This window comes from Ruditapes philippinarum, unplaced genomic scaffold (genome assembly GCF_026571515.1).
Source record: "Ruditapes philippinarum isolate M1 unplaced genomic scaffold, ASM2657151v2 ctg5112_1_1_1_1, whole genome shotgun sequence".
Classification (NCBI taxonomy): Eukaryota; Metazoa; Mollusca; class Bivalvia; order Venerida; family Veneridae; genus Ruditapes; species Ruditapes philippinarum.
This window is the reverse complement of record NW_026857881.1, coordinates 33,987-47,436: the sequence shown is the minus strand read 5'-3', so window position 1 is coordinate 47,436 and position 13,450 is coordinate 33,987. Positions and strand designations below refer to the sequence as shown.

The following is a 13,450-nucleotide window of genomic DNA, read 5'->3' as shown; positions in this document are numbered from 1 at the left end:
ATTTATGAAATAAAACCATGAAAAAAAATGTGTTACAGGATCTTTAACAACATAATTTTAAATGAAACCTATTCCTCCTTATATTATAAAAGAGTCCAAGTTGCTTAAAGGGACTAAGGTTTTTTGACATGGCCGGGTTGAAAATAATTTTTTCAAGATTTATTATCCCATGTGATGTAGGTGACGCTCTATACCAACATCAGTGGTTTGAGTCTTGTGGTAATATCATACAGTCAAGAGTGTGATCAGGCTGGCCTGAGTCTTACACAGTCCATAGTGTGATCAGGCTGGTCTGAGTCTTACACAGTCAATAGTGTGATCAGGCTGGCCTGAGTCTTACACAGTCCATAGTGTGATCAGGCTGGCCTGAGTCTTACACAGTCCATAGTGTGATCAGGCTGGTCTGAATCTTACACAGTCCATAGTGTGATCAGGCTGGCCTGAGTCTTACACAGTCCATAGTGTGATCAGGCTGGCCTGAGTCTTACACAGTCCATAGTGTGATCAGGCTGGCCTGAGTCTTACACAGTCCATAGTGTGATCAGGCTGGTCTGAGTCTTACACAGTCCATAGTGTGATTAGGCTGGTCTGAGTCTTACACAGTCCATAGTGTGATTAGGCTGGTCTGAGTCTTACACAGTTCATAGTGTGATCAGGCTGGTCTGAGTCTTACACAGTCCATAGTGTGATCAGGCTGGTCTGAGTCTTACACAGTCCATAGTGTGATCAGGCTGGTCTGAGTCTTACACAGTCCATAGTGTGACCAGGCTGGTCTGAGTCTTACACAGTCCATAGTGTGATCAGGCTGGTCTGAGTCTTACACAGTCCATAGTGTGATTAGGCTGGCCTGAGTCCTACACAGTCCATAGTGTGATAAGGCTGGTCTGAGTCTTACACAGTCCATAGTGTGATTAGGCTGGCCTGAGTCTTACACAGTCCATAGTGTGATTAGGCTGATCTGAGTCTTACACAGTCCATAGTGTGATTAGGTTGGTCTGAGTCTTACACAGTCCATAGTGTGATCAGACTGGTCTGAGACTCTATAGGCAAGTTGCATGATGACATCACAAGCACCTGCTACCAGAATTTAGCAGATTCACTGGTTGGCAAAAAAAGCCAATATTTATATGCATTATATAGCAGCATAATTTTTTAATTCTCATAACTTTTTTCTGTTGATCGATTTCTTAGATTTTTATACCATTTGAAAGTTCTTTATATTCATATTTTTGAAATACTAGCAGATTTTTAAGCTTTTGAAAAAGAAAACTCCGCTATTTTTCAACTGTTTTTCAATAGTTTTCAAGCACTATGTTTAACCAGAGACATAGATAATGTTATCTATGTCTCTGGTTTAACCCTCTACCAAGAAAAAAGGTAACAGTTTTGAAAATTTAATTCTTTTAATGTGTACAATATGAGTTTACAGACCTTTCTAATGATATAAAAATATTAAGCAGTTTCATGAAAAATAAGTTTGTAATTATAAATATAAAATTACTATATTTTCCATTTTTTCAGCCACCATCTTTTTTGCCAAACCTGTATGTCTTATCAGCAATTTGTTACTATTTATAGATTTCATAACAAAAACATGCAACTCGCATATTAGTGGTAATGAACAGATTATAATCACTTCCTGATAGGTTGTTTAAACGTGGTCCTTTCAATAACAAAAGGACTACATTTATGTATTTGGAAAACTGAATTTGAAAAGGAGACATCTAAAGGAATGTTGCAGCTATGATATATATATCTTTTTATATACAGGTTCATGGTTACAAAATTTAAAAAGAAAAAACACCAAAAGCTGGCAAGAATTCAACATTTGTAAGTTATAGCATTGTATATATTACATTTTACATTGAGAAGACAAAGTTATAGTCTTTTTTTTAAGAGCTTTATTGTGAAATTTTGAATAAAATTGGGTTTTGTGTTAGATACATATCATCTAAAATATAACAAGTATCTACGGTTAAAGAGAAAAGTTTGAAATTGTTACAGTTAAGGAAAATATTGAAATTATATATAAGTTATAGTGTGTAAAATTCAGACATTGAAACTTCCGCATATAACATGGTTATATACAAAACAACACTTTGTGATGATATCTTAACATGAAATTTACATAAAAAAGAGGACAAATTTAATGTTTAATGTAATATGACATGGGAATTATCTATGGAATAAATGCTCATTTCATCATTTTCAAGATAAATTGCAGAGGTATCACAGGATCTTGATCAAACCAGTATTTACAAACTAAACAACATAGAAATTCAAACTGAAATCAAAGGAAAAGAGAATGGATTCAAGTACATGGTTTATTGACATGATAAACGGTAGAAAAGATGACACCAATCAAATACCTGATAAGGATATTTCTATTAAAAATGTAAAAACCATAGAAGATGTATTTAAAGCAAAGGCTGAAACTGTAAAAGAAAAAATTGAATTAAGTGGAAAAAATATTGATGAAGCATTAACAAAACTTACTCAAACCAGAGAGGCAATAAACAACCATTTTGATAAGTTAGAAAATGAAATAAGAGAAAAAGCTTTGGAAGTAAAAGATGAGGATTCAAGAAAACTGCAAGAGGTACTAGATGCATGTATGGCAGAAGTAAAAGATATTGAAGACACCAGGGTTAACCTAGAGAAACTAAAAGACAAAGAAGAATTTAAACAAATGCTGGCAAATTTTAATAGCAGGACAAATCAAAGGCAGTCAGTTCTAGACCAAATAGCTTCGACAAATATCAGACTGCTGCAACTTTGCCAAGGCAGAAAGTCAAATAACTTGACCTTAAAAAGTGGATTACTTGGGCATCTGAAAATGTTTAAAGGCAAGACTAAAAACAGAAAAACAACACAACAAAAAAGGAGTAGAAGACTAAGAAAAAGGAGATTAAAGGAAAGGAAGATGATTGTCCATGTGAAACATGTACTATGAGGAAAGAAAGAATGAACAATTAGTCACTCTTTTTACTTGCACAACAGAAGAAACTACAGTGACTAGAAAAAGTCAATACAGAGAATTTAGTATAAACTCTTAAGAGACTATATTTTGTGCCATGTAAAAACATTTTTGTTTAACTTTATCCTCCTCTTTGCTTTATTTTATTAAAGAGTTAATCTATTGATGGCTTATCCTGGAATGAATAAAGATTTCAAGGAAAAGTGATAAAGATTTCAAGAAAAACGTATTAAGATTTCAAGGAAAATGGATAAAGATTTCAAGGGAAATGAATAAAAATTTCAAGGGAAATGGATATAAATTTTAAGGGAAATGGATAAAAATTTCAAGGGAAATAGAAATAGATTTCAAGGGAACTGGATAAAAATTTCAAGGGAAATGGATAAAGAGTTCAAGGGAAATGCATAAAGATTTCAAGGGAAAAGCATAAAGTTTTCCAGATGTATAAAAATTTCAAGGGAAATGTATAAAGATTTCAACATGTTCAAGGAAGGAATGGTGATATGTCAATTTACTGTGTAATACTTAGGTCTTTACTACTGTCTGAATTATTCAAGAATGACAAAAAACAAATATATAGTGATTAAATTAATAAACATAACTAATCAAAAGTAATAATTTTGTACACAGCTTTAATATAAATGCCTGCTCTTCTGGAAATTTTGACAGAGAACTTGAAATATTTGGAGTGTCCAGGATCCAGAGTATCGCATATTCCTGTTCTTGGCATGTTTTCAAACTTAGAGAATGAAATCAACATGTTTATACAAACCTTCTATTTCCATTTATCATGTCTTTGAATAGTAATGAAGTCTTTATATAAGTATGAATAGCTTTAACTATGTTAGTTCTAAATATAGAAGACTTTTCATATCTATGCAAAAAAGAAAAAAAAACATTACAGAAAAAACCTTTAAGGGAAAAAAAAGCTAAAACATGTTGCAAAGAAAAAAATACTGGAACATTTTTGTTCTGTATCAATGAACTCCATGCTGTATGATTCCTGCAATTATTTCAGTGCCTCAAATCCAATTAACAATTCTACTCTGTATGTGGTAAAATTTATCTCCATAATTTTAAGAAAGAATTACCTATATGAAGGTTTAGTTTAAGTGTTTATTCTACTTTGATTGTGAATAAAGCTTTCCAATTATTTAGACATCCTCAACACGGCTTCCTTATACTCACCAGTAACGATGCATGAGGAATTATGATCATGACCTTTAAAGGTTAAAGCCCATCATCCACCTTTTAAGCTGCTTGGCCGCTGCTTCCCTTGACTTACTTTTGAAAATTTTATATAAAAAAAATTGCTTTACCTCATTACCCATAATTTCAGCTTTCACAATTTTGGCACCCAAGTCATTCATCTCTTTTTCTGACAAAATTCTGACAGGTGACCTTGACCTTTGTTTCACTTTTGACCTTTCACCTTTATCAGAATCTTCATCACTGCTGTCAGAGCTTGAATCTGCAAAAAAACGTTATTTATCAACATTGATTTTCTTGTCATTTTTAAAAAAATATATATTTGACTTAAAGGGATACTCAGGCAAATTAATGACAAAAATATCAAAATTATTTTATTTACTCAAATCACGCTAAAATGATATTTGTAAAAGTCCCAGCATGAATTGCTGTATAATTTCTATATATTTTAGGTTTGAAAGGTAACTATATCCAACATATGTTGAACTAAATTTAGCAACCAGCAGAATCACCGAGTAGTTTAAAAACTAGTCATGTGGCTTGAACAAACCCTGGCATTTACAATAACAGATATTGTGAATATTATATGATTGAAACAAACATAAATCATTCATCTGGTGTGTTCTTTAACGTTTCCAGTGTTCACTGTGACAACTAAAGTCAAATCTTAACACTAAAACCTGACCCACGTGGGTCAAGTTAGGAAACCACCATTTTATTTTTATATGGAGAAAAGTTTTGTTCCTGGGACTGCCTTGTGTATTCATTTTGAGGACATTGACAGATTAATGAATGTAAATTCAAAACGAAGAAATGAAAATTTTGCCTGTGTCTCCCTTTAAAGGAACTCCAGTGAATCTCACTAAGCCTAAAAAACATAAAATTTTAATATCTCACATAGATCAACTGGGGCACTTGAAACAGATACATATATATAAATCATAATTAAGAAATATACCCAGAAATACATTGAAAATCATAATTATTTATTATGTTTGTGCTATTCTCAGTCTGATTTGAGTGAAAAGCGTTTCAATTCTAGGCCATTTTTCACAATTACAATAACAATTCCGGATGAAAAGAGCAAGCTAATGATCTGAAATTTTGCATATAAGTTGTTGGTATAGACCTTCATCAAACAGAGTTATAATCTCGTAAAATTATTTCAAGCCCCGTCATGTCAAAAAACCTTCATGGAGTCCCTTTAAATATGAGTAATAAAATATGTCATATTAAAACAACCATCACAAACAGGTCTCTTAAATTAATTATATTGGCTGCTTTTGCATTCGGCTCTATTGTTAGTTTCTCCAGATTGAATTCATAATGATAAAGTTCAAATATTTACAAAACACATCTCAGAATATAATTTTATTTCTAGACTTAAACTCTGGTTTATTTGCTTACATCCTCAGACATATCAACACTGTGAAGGTCATGCAACAATATTTAGAATTAGTTGTAGAAGAAAGACTTTAGATACTACTCTGTACACTATTTTAAGGCCCAGGGATAAAACTTTTTAAGGCCCAGGGATAAAACTATTTTAAGGCCCAGGGATAAAACTATTTTAAGGCCCAGGGATAAAACTATTTTAAGGCCCAGGGATAAAACTATTTTAAGGCCCAGGGATAAAACTATTTAAGTCCCAGGGATAAAAGCAGTCATTTAAAACATTCTTATTAAAACTTGGAAGACTTTTTCTACATTAAAAAGCCTAAAATAAATAAAAAAAATATGTAATTTAGTTAAAAAGGCACAAAGATAGAAATACCAGTCCTGAATATATATATACATGCATTAATGAAGTTCCACTGAGGTCCAAAAGCCTAAAATATATAATGTCAATTTCTTACATGGATCAGTGGAAGCACTTAAACCAGAAAGATATGCAAAAAATTTATTAGGAAAATTACTCAGAAATAGATAGAAAATCGTATTGTTGTGCTATTTTTTTTTTCTTAGCCACTTTGAGTTAAAAACATTGCAACTATTTTAAATTTTGGTTCATTTTTCACAATTAGAATGATTATTCTGGAAAAATAAAGTGAGCAAATGATCTGAAATTTTGCACACAAGTTACAGATCTTAACCTGCATCAAGTGGAATATTTATCTCGAAAAATTATTTCCAGTCCTGCCATGTCAAAAAACCTCTGATGAGTCGTGACAAGTAACAAAACTATTACCTGATGATGATGACGAGGAGGAGGATGAAGGAGAGCGTCTCTTTTTTCTGTCATTTTTCTCATCTCTTCTACCTCTATCATCTCTATGTGATGACGACCTATTAAATTCATCCTCATTTTCAACTGGTTTATGAAACTCCTTCTTTTTCCATCCTGGTACTTTATCTTTAGATGACGCTGACCTTGACCCTTTGTATTCATTATCTTGCATATCTCCTGGTTTCATGAACCTGCTTCTCATTGAACTCGAGCCATTTGACCTATTTCTGTCACCTGACCTTGACCTTCTTCTATATCTTTCTGTAGAATTTGACCTTGACCTTCTCCTATTCCTTTCTCTTGAGCAAGATCTCCTTCTGTCTCTAGATAATGACCTAGATTTTGAACGTCTACTTTTGCTACTATAACTAGACCTTGAACTTTCACCTCTGTCTCTTGAGCGTGACCTTCTTCTATTTCTATCTGGTGTTCTTGACCTTTCTCTTTGTGAATGTCTTGAAGGTGACCTTGAACGTGACCTTCTATATCTGTCATATTTTCTAGCACTATTATTATCACTATCAGAAGGTTTCATAAATCTATTTCTTGGTCTGTCTGCCTGAGATCCTGATTTTTGCTCACCATATAAAGTTACTTCTGCATTTCTTATCATTTCCTGAATTTTCTCTAAAGACTGAAATGGAGCCAAAAATACTTGCTGACATATCTAAACAAATGAATATCCTGCAATTATTTTGTCATAAAGAGTCTCAGCTACATGACTTCTTTTAATAATAGAAAACTGTTTGAAATTGATAACAAGAACTATTCTTCAGTTCTTGCCCTTAGTACGACTGAAACTTGGAAAATAGTGCAAATTGTGATACAAGCATGAAATTTTCAGGAAATTATCTCCAAAATATGTTCTTTTCAAAAGTAAAGTGGGCTCAAAAATAGCTCTGCTCATTCAAGATGGTCTACATTTCCACATGTCTGCCATATAAATTAACATTTATGTTTTTGGACCCACTTCACTTTTGAAGTCTTCATGGTCTAGAGAAAATTCCCCGTGGATACCATCAGATTGATTCTGCACTATTTTAACAGCAGAGACCTTATTTCCTGTCCCATTATCTCCTGAATTTGAAAAATGTCCTAATTCTGCTTTGAATTTAGCCCTGACCATTGTAAGTTTAATACTTGATATGACAATAATAGAGTTGAACATCTAACAGGACAGAATCTGGGCAGACAGCATGGATGTCCAGTGTTTCCTGACTAATAATTCATGGATAGAAATTATTGTTAATGTTACAAGCATTTTTAAAATTTAAGGTCATGTGCATCCTTCCTATATAGTCTTTGTTAATCATACACTGTTTAAAAAACTTGCATTTTGTCAAAATTCAAGTCCAAATATTTTCCAAAGTCCAAAAATTGTCAGGAGTCCAAATATTGTCCAGTACTCATTTTAAATATTCAAAACAATTAATATGACACTTCTTCTATGAAGTCAATTACATGGTCAACACAGGCACATGTGCAATCTATTATTACCAAATGACATTGCCAAAGCATCTTAATCCATTTAAAGTGAGATACACATATAATATACAAAATGTACAATTTTCTCAAGTATATAATTATGCAAGCTATATAAACATGGAGTTCTTTCATTGTGTTTAATAACTATTGCTGTATACTGATAAATTCATTTTTATTTAAACTGCTATGGATTTACTTTCAATCCGACTACAGAATAATATAAGAGATAAGAATTCTATTCTTAGCATTTGAACAGTGATATATGGCAGTTTTTAAGCTAAAATTAATGTAGAAATGAAAACAATGTTTAACTTTATCATGCTATTATCACACTATAGACACATTTAAACCTATACTGTAACATTATTATGACACCTTGTTAACGGATCATTAAACTATCCCTTTATACCCCGAGTACAATGTGAAGTTAAAGGATGGCACATGTACACTGTTAAGAACCATTAATCCCTTGTAAAATACATCCTTTATATCCTGCATTTATATGGAAATATAATAACCTCATTTTTATCAATATATAGAATCAAAATAAATTTCAATGATAGCCTTTGGTAACTGATAAAAAAGTATTTGTTTAGCTTAAGTTCATGTTAAAAAATTCTTCTTCTAAAGAAATATCCTATTGTTCTGATTTTGTGATTTATGAAAATATTATTGGTTTAATTGGAAGATAGAAAATCAAAAGTTTAAACAATGTAGAAATGACTGAACATCATTAGAAATTGATACTCACTCCCCATCGTTCTGCAGCCAGCTCTTCCAGTGGCCTCCCTTCTTCCTTTGCTTGTTCCACACATCTCTGGTAAGATTTTTTTAACCAGGACAGCCCAGCATCTCCCACACCTGCTGATACTGGCTTGTCTGTGGATTTTTTCTGCTCTTCTGGTAACCCTGATCCCCCATCTTTCCAGTAGGGGTTCAACTCTTTCTCGTGGGTGCCCGGCTGAAAAATTAATAAAACAAGCATTTAAGTAGATAATAATCAAACTTTTCGACTAGAACAAACTTTCATGAAAACTGATAAAATGAGGGCACAAATCTACAGTTTGCCACACAAGTGATTCATAACATCTTCAGAAAACAGGGTCATGCTTCAATAGCTGTATTTTTCCTTAAAATGAAGCTATATAGTACTTTAGCTATGTAAATTTTAAAGTTAGTCAAAAAATATTTTAACTTTAAACAAAAACCAACAGATTGTGAGAGAAAATAAAGGTGATTTAAACAAAGTTATTGACATATATTTTACCTTATTCAGAAGTTCCTTCTGTTTATCCAGTTCTTCTTTCTCTTTATTTCGTCGGCTGACAAGATCCTGCCTGGTTATAGTTGGGAACAAATCTACAGGTGCCTGCATCCAACTATCTCTCTAATTACAAAACATTAATACATATATTGTTTATATATGCTGGTTTAAAGCTTTAAAAATAAGAAAAAAAATTATTGACATAACCCTACAGTCAGACATGTGCTCAAAAATGTTATAATGTTAATATGATAAAATTTAAGGTATATCATGATATTTTGTTTGTAAATATTACAATGTGATATACATGTATAAATAATGTAAGGTATGAAGGGGATGACCCTGACCCTCTCATACCTATTACGGGGTGAATAAACGGGGTTACCCAGTTGGGGCCTCAAAAAAAAAAAAAAAAAAAAAGACATGTGCTCAAAAAAAAATTTTTTACTTTTACATAAATTAAGGATGCATACAGAAAACCTTTCATTCAATACTGGAATCATACTTTATTTTAATTTCGTCTTTCAAAATAATATAGGTAAACGTATTTAGTCTAAACCTGTAACAGTTGTTTAAGTGATGAATGCAGATAATTTTCAAAGTCACAATCTCGAAGTAAGTAGCCCTAAAACATGGCATGGACTTTACTGGAATCATTAAGCAAGAAAACTTCATTCATAAAAGAAATTTTGTTAATTAAAAACCTTATCTTATAACGAAATATATTTCATGACAATACACACAATAATGTACCTCTAATTTTGGACCTTTAACACCAGTTTCACATGCCTCTGTGGGCTTGGATGGATTGGTCTTCTCTACCCAGGCTGGACCCTCATCCTAAAATTCAAAACAAAATCATTATTTTCCTCTTCCCCTTTAAGTGTACAGTACCAGCACCACCAAGGGAAAGTCATTGTTTCCTTGAACAAGAAATTCATTGCACAGTATTGGTTGGTTCCAGGAACTGATTAGAAAATGTGTCAATAAGCTTATAGCTTCCTACTCAATCAGACTAAAATAATTTCTGCATAAACAAAATACCAGCTATGAGATGCAAAACAAGTTTAACATCAATGTCATTATGAACTTAGAAATTCAAGCTACATAAAGATTTTGTCTTTCCCTTTCACAAAAAAACAAACTGTATTACATGTATCTTTCCTTAATTTCAGGGAAGGACTCCCTATACCTGTGAAAAAAGCTCTGTCTAAACAGATTATATTCAGTAATCTTGAAACAGATTACTTGTGGAATTCTAGTGTCAATAATGACTTGTCTATGCCACCAGTTTAGAGCAAGGTCATTTTGCATGCTCAGGAAGTTTGAATTATTTAAAAGAATGTAAAGGGGTGGCCAAGTTCTCTTTTCCCATTGTGATGTTGAAACCCCTTAAAAAAACAATGAATATTCAAATGCAGGATAATTCCATTATCTAAAACGTTAAACATATTTGGGTAGGTAGCAAATATATCCATACCGAGTCTGATTCGCTACTGGATTTGTTCTTCTTTTTTTTCTTTCTTGACTTTTTCTTCTCTCTATCATCTTCCGAGTCAGAATCTGATGAATTGCTAGATTCTTTTTTCTTCTTCTTTTGTTTCTTTTTCTTCTTTTCTTTTTTCTTCTTCTTTGACTTTTTCATACTCTGGAAATTAGAAATTTATATATACAATGTTTTTTCCTCATAAATTTAAAGAATAAGTATTTAGTAATTGTTAAAGTACTAATAATAAATGCTTGTCCAGCTTCATATTTTCATAAATAATCCTGTGAGCTGTTATACATTTTACTTATATGACATACACTATATGATACAAGAAATATTTCATGGCACCACTCACCTGTTCTTCATGTTTAAGCCTCTGGTCAACAGATGACAGCATCCAGTTGTCGTCGCCTCTATTTCTTGCAATTTCTTTCTTTCTCTCCTCTTTTTCATATTTCTCTTTTGCCTTAAAAAAAAGAGAAATAAGTATTAGTGAAGAAAGTTTTTAAAAGGATAGTGTGTATTACATTTTTTTTTTTTTTGTGATAAGTGTTTAGAATGTACTTGTAAGCATAATACCAATGCTAGTATAAGATTAAAGACAGCTTCTGGCTTAGGTAGAAATTATAAAGGGTTAGACACTTGAACAGTCGAACCAAAATAAAACTTTGATATTAAAAGAAATTATCATGATCTTATTACCTGTTACTATAATACACCGATAAACACTTTCAGAACTAGCAGACGACAGGCTATTCTTATCAGTGGTATTTCGAGTAAAGATAACAGGTTGCGTATCTCACTGTATAAATTGTATGTAAAATGGTCTGACATATGGTAGGTTTAACAATTAATTTAAATACTTTGGAGTCAAAAAATGTGTTGGTTTGGTTTGGTTTAAACATATTTATTAAAGCTCGATTGCGAAACAAGTTCTTGCAACTTATATTAATCACTTTCGAGTCCGCTTCCTGGAACCAACCAGTACTGGTGTCATATGGAGAAACATGGTCGTGACCCGAGTAGGGCTCGAACCCATGTGTTGAAGTTTATACTGTGATGAAGCTAAGATCCAAAGCTTTCTATTGATGTAATACATTTTAAAATCGGACATTTAATCACAACAAACCAGCGGTTTAAAAACAGCTTATTTTGTATTGTTTTAGCATAAGCGATATCGATTTTACTCGAATATAAGGGAAGCAACTCATATTTTTCACTCGATATACCTCGGTTATTTACGTAGATCATATTGAAAGTGTTTATGGGTGTATTGTAATATCTAGTTTTAGATAAAACGTTTCATAAATATTAAATAGTATCTAATTTCTTTTAATATCAAAATCTTATTTGGGTATCCTGTTTTCTCGTATTCTCGGGGGGTTAAGGACTAAACTTGGTTGCATAATATTTATAAAACATTTTGTTACAGTATTTTTAGCCTGATACACAGAGAAATACCTTATTAACAAAATACAAAGAAAGAAAGATCGTAACTGTAAGCAAAACTAAAGATATTTCTGCTTGTATATACTGACCTTCACCCTCTATGTGAAGCAGGTGCTTTCTCGTATTCTCGTGGAATTTGATTGGTTGTTAAGGCTGGTCGCTATGTGATGATTTTATTCTACATACCAGTTCAAATCATTAGTGCCACACCTAATTAAGTGTTAAATGGCCTAAATCTGTAATTTTATTGTGTTTTAATAACAGCTTGGCAGGCCATATCAAACTTTAAGGATCATATTGACGCCTCTTTGGTACCAAATGATTTTGATTGTTCCAAAAATAGTTTGAACTCCATTTAGTGTTGTTATTTACATAATCTCTCTAATATACATTAAGTTTACGTTTATTTATTAGTTACTTATTAGTTATATGAGCATTTAACAATGAATACTACTGTTTTCCGTTGCAGTTGTCAAAAATGAAATGTGTTTAGGACAAACAATGTTTCATTATTGGTTTTTAATTGGAGTTCATATCTTTTTTATATTATCTATTCGTGGAACAAATATTTTGAGCTGTATTGTATAAATAGTAGTGTGAGACCGTCATTTGAAGCGTCTTGCGTCAGAGACCCGCTACAGGTTTCTGCAACATGGAAAAAACTAGAAAACTGATGATTTTTGGGGGGAAATTGATAAATTTAATTAAATTTTCTGGATTTTACGATTATTTCCACAGTTTTTTTGTTTTTTATCGGTTTTTGCCGCATTTCTTTTATTTTTTTAATGGAGATGAAATGCTCTGCTAAATAGACATGTTTTCGGATATCGACGGAAGTCGCGAGCGTCGCTTCCATCCGTTTTAATGATTCCACGAGAATACGAGAAACCCCGAGAATACGAGAAACAGGGATACTGTATACAATGGCCTTAAAGTGTCCCTGGCATATTTCAAAACTTCTAAAAGTCTGGGCCGAAGTCTCCATAAATCTGGTCAAAAGAGTCCTAAATATGGCCAAAGGTGTCATTATACTTAATCCAAAATGTCTTATTATAAAATATTGAAATGTCCGAAATGTCGAGCTATCCGAATTCTACACCACAATGAAAATTTTCAGTTTGGACATTTGTCAACCAACTTATTGTAAACAAAAAGCCACAGTGCAACTCAACCTTTTCAAGGTAAATCTGACGAGCCTCTCGTTTCTCTTGTCTTTTCTTCTCGAGTTCTGTAGCGCTCTCAAAGTTCATTTTCACTTTAAAAACGATTTTTGACTGGGTCTAAAGCCCGACTTCCGTATTTCCGGATTTTGATTTTAAAGCTAAAGCTGCATGCCCCAAGGCCCCGTGT

General features: G+C 32.5%; 1 protein-coding gene across 1 annotated transcript in view; it reads right to left on the bottom strand.

Annotated features, from left to right (window-relative positions):
- The window catches only part of LOC132751378 (CWF19-like protein 2), a 29,713-nt gene extending 16,300 nt beyond the window's left edge, over positions 1–13,413 (bottom strand). The window contains exons 1-8 of the mRNA XM_060741541.1: positions 13,273–13,413; positions 11,007–11,117; positions 10,643–10,810; positions 9,916–10,002; positions 9,166–9,285; positions 8,650–8,859; positions 6,375–7,047; positions 4,297–4,448 (exon numbers count right to left, since the gene is read on the bottom strand). Of these exons, the coding sequence (XP_060597524.1) occupies positions 4,297–4,448; positions 6,375–7,047; positions 8,650–8,859; positions 9,166–9,285; positions 9,916–10,002; positions 10,643–10,810; positions 11,007–11,117; positions 13,273–13,350 (1,599 nt within the window). The 5' untranslated portion in view covers positions 13,351–13,413. The remainder of the gene's footprint in view (positions 1–4,296; positions 4,449–6,374; positions 7,048–8,649; positions 8,860–9,165; positions 9,286–9,915; positions 10,003–10,642; positions 10,811–11,006; positions 11,118–13,272) is intronic.
- Between the last annotated feature and the right edge of the window lie 37 nt (positions 13,414–13,450).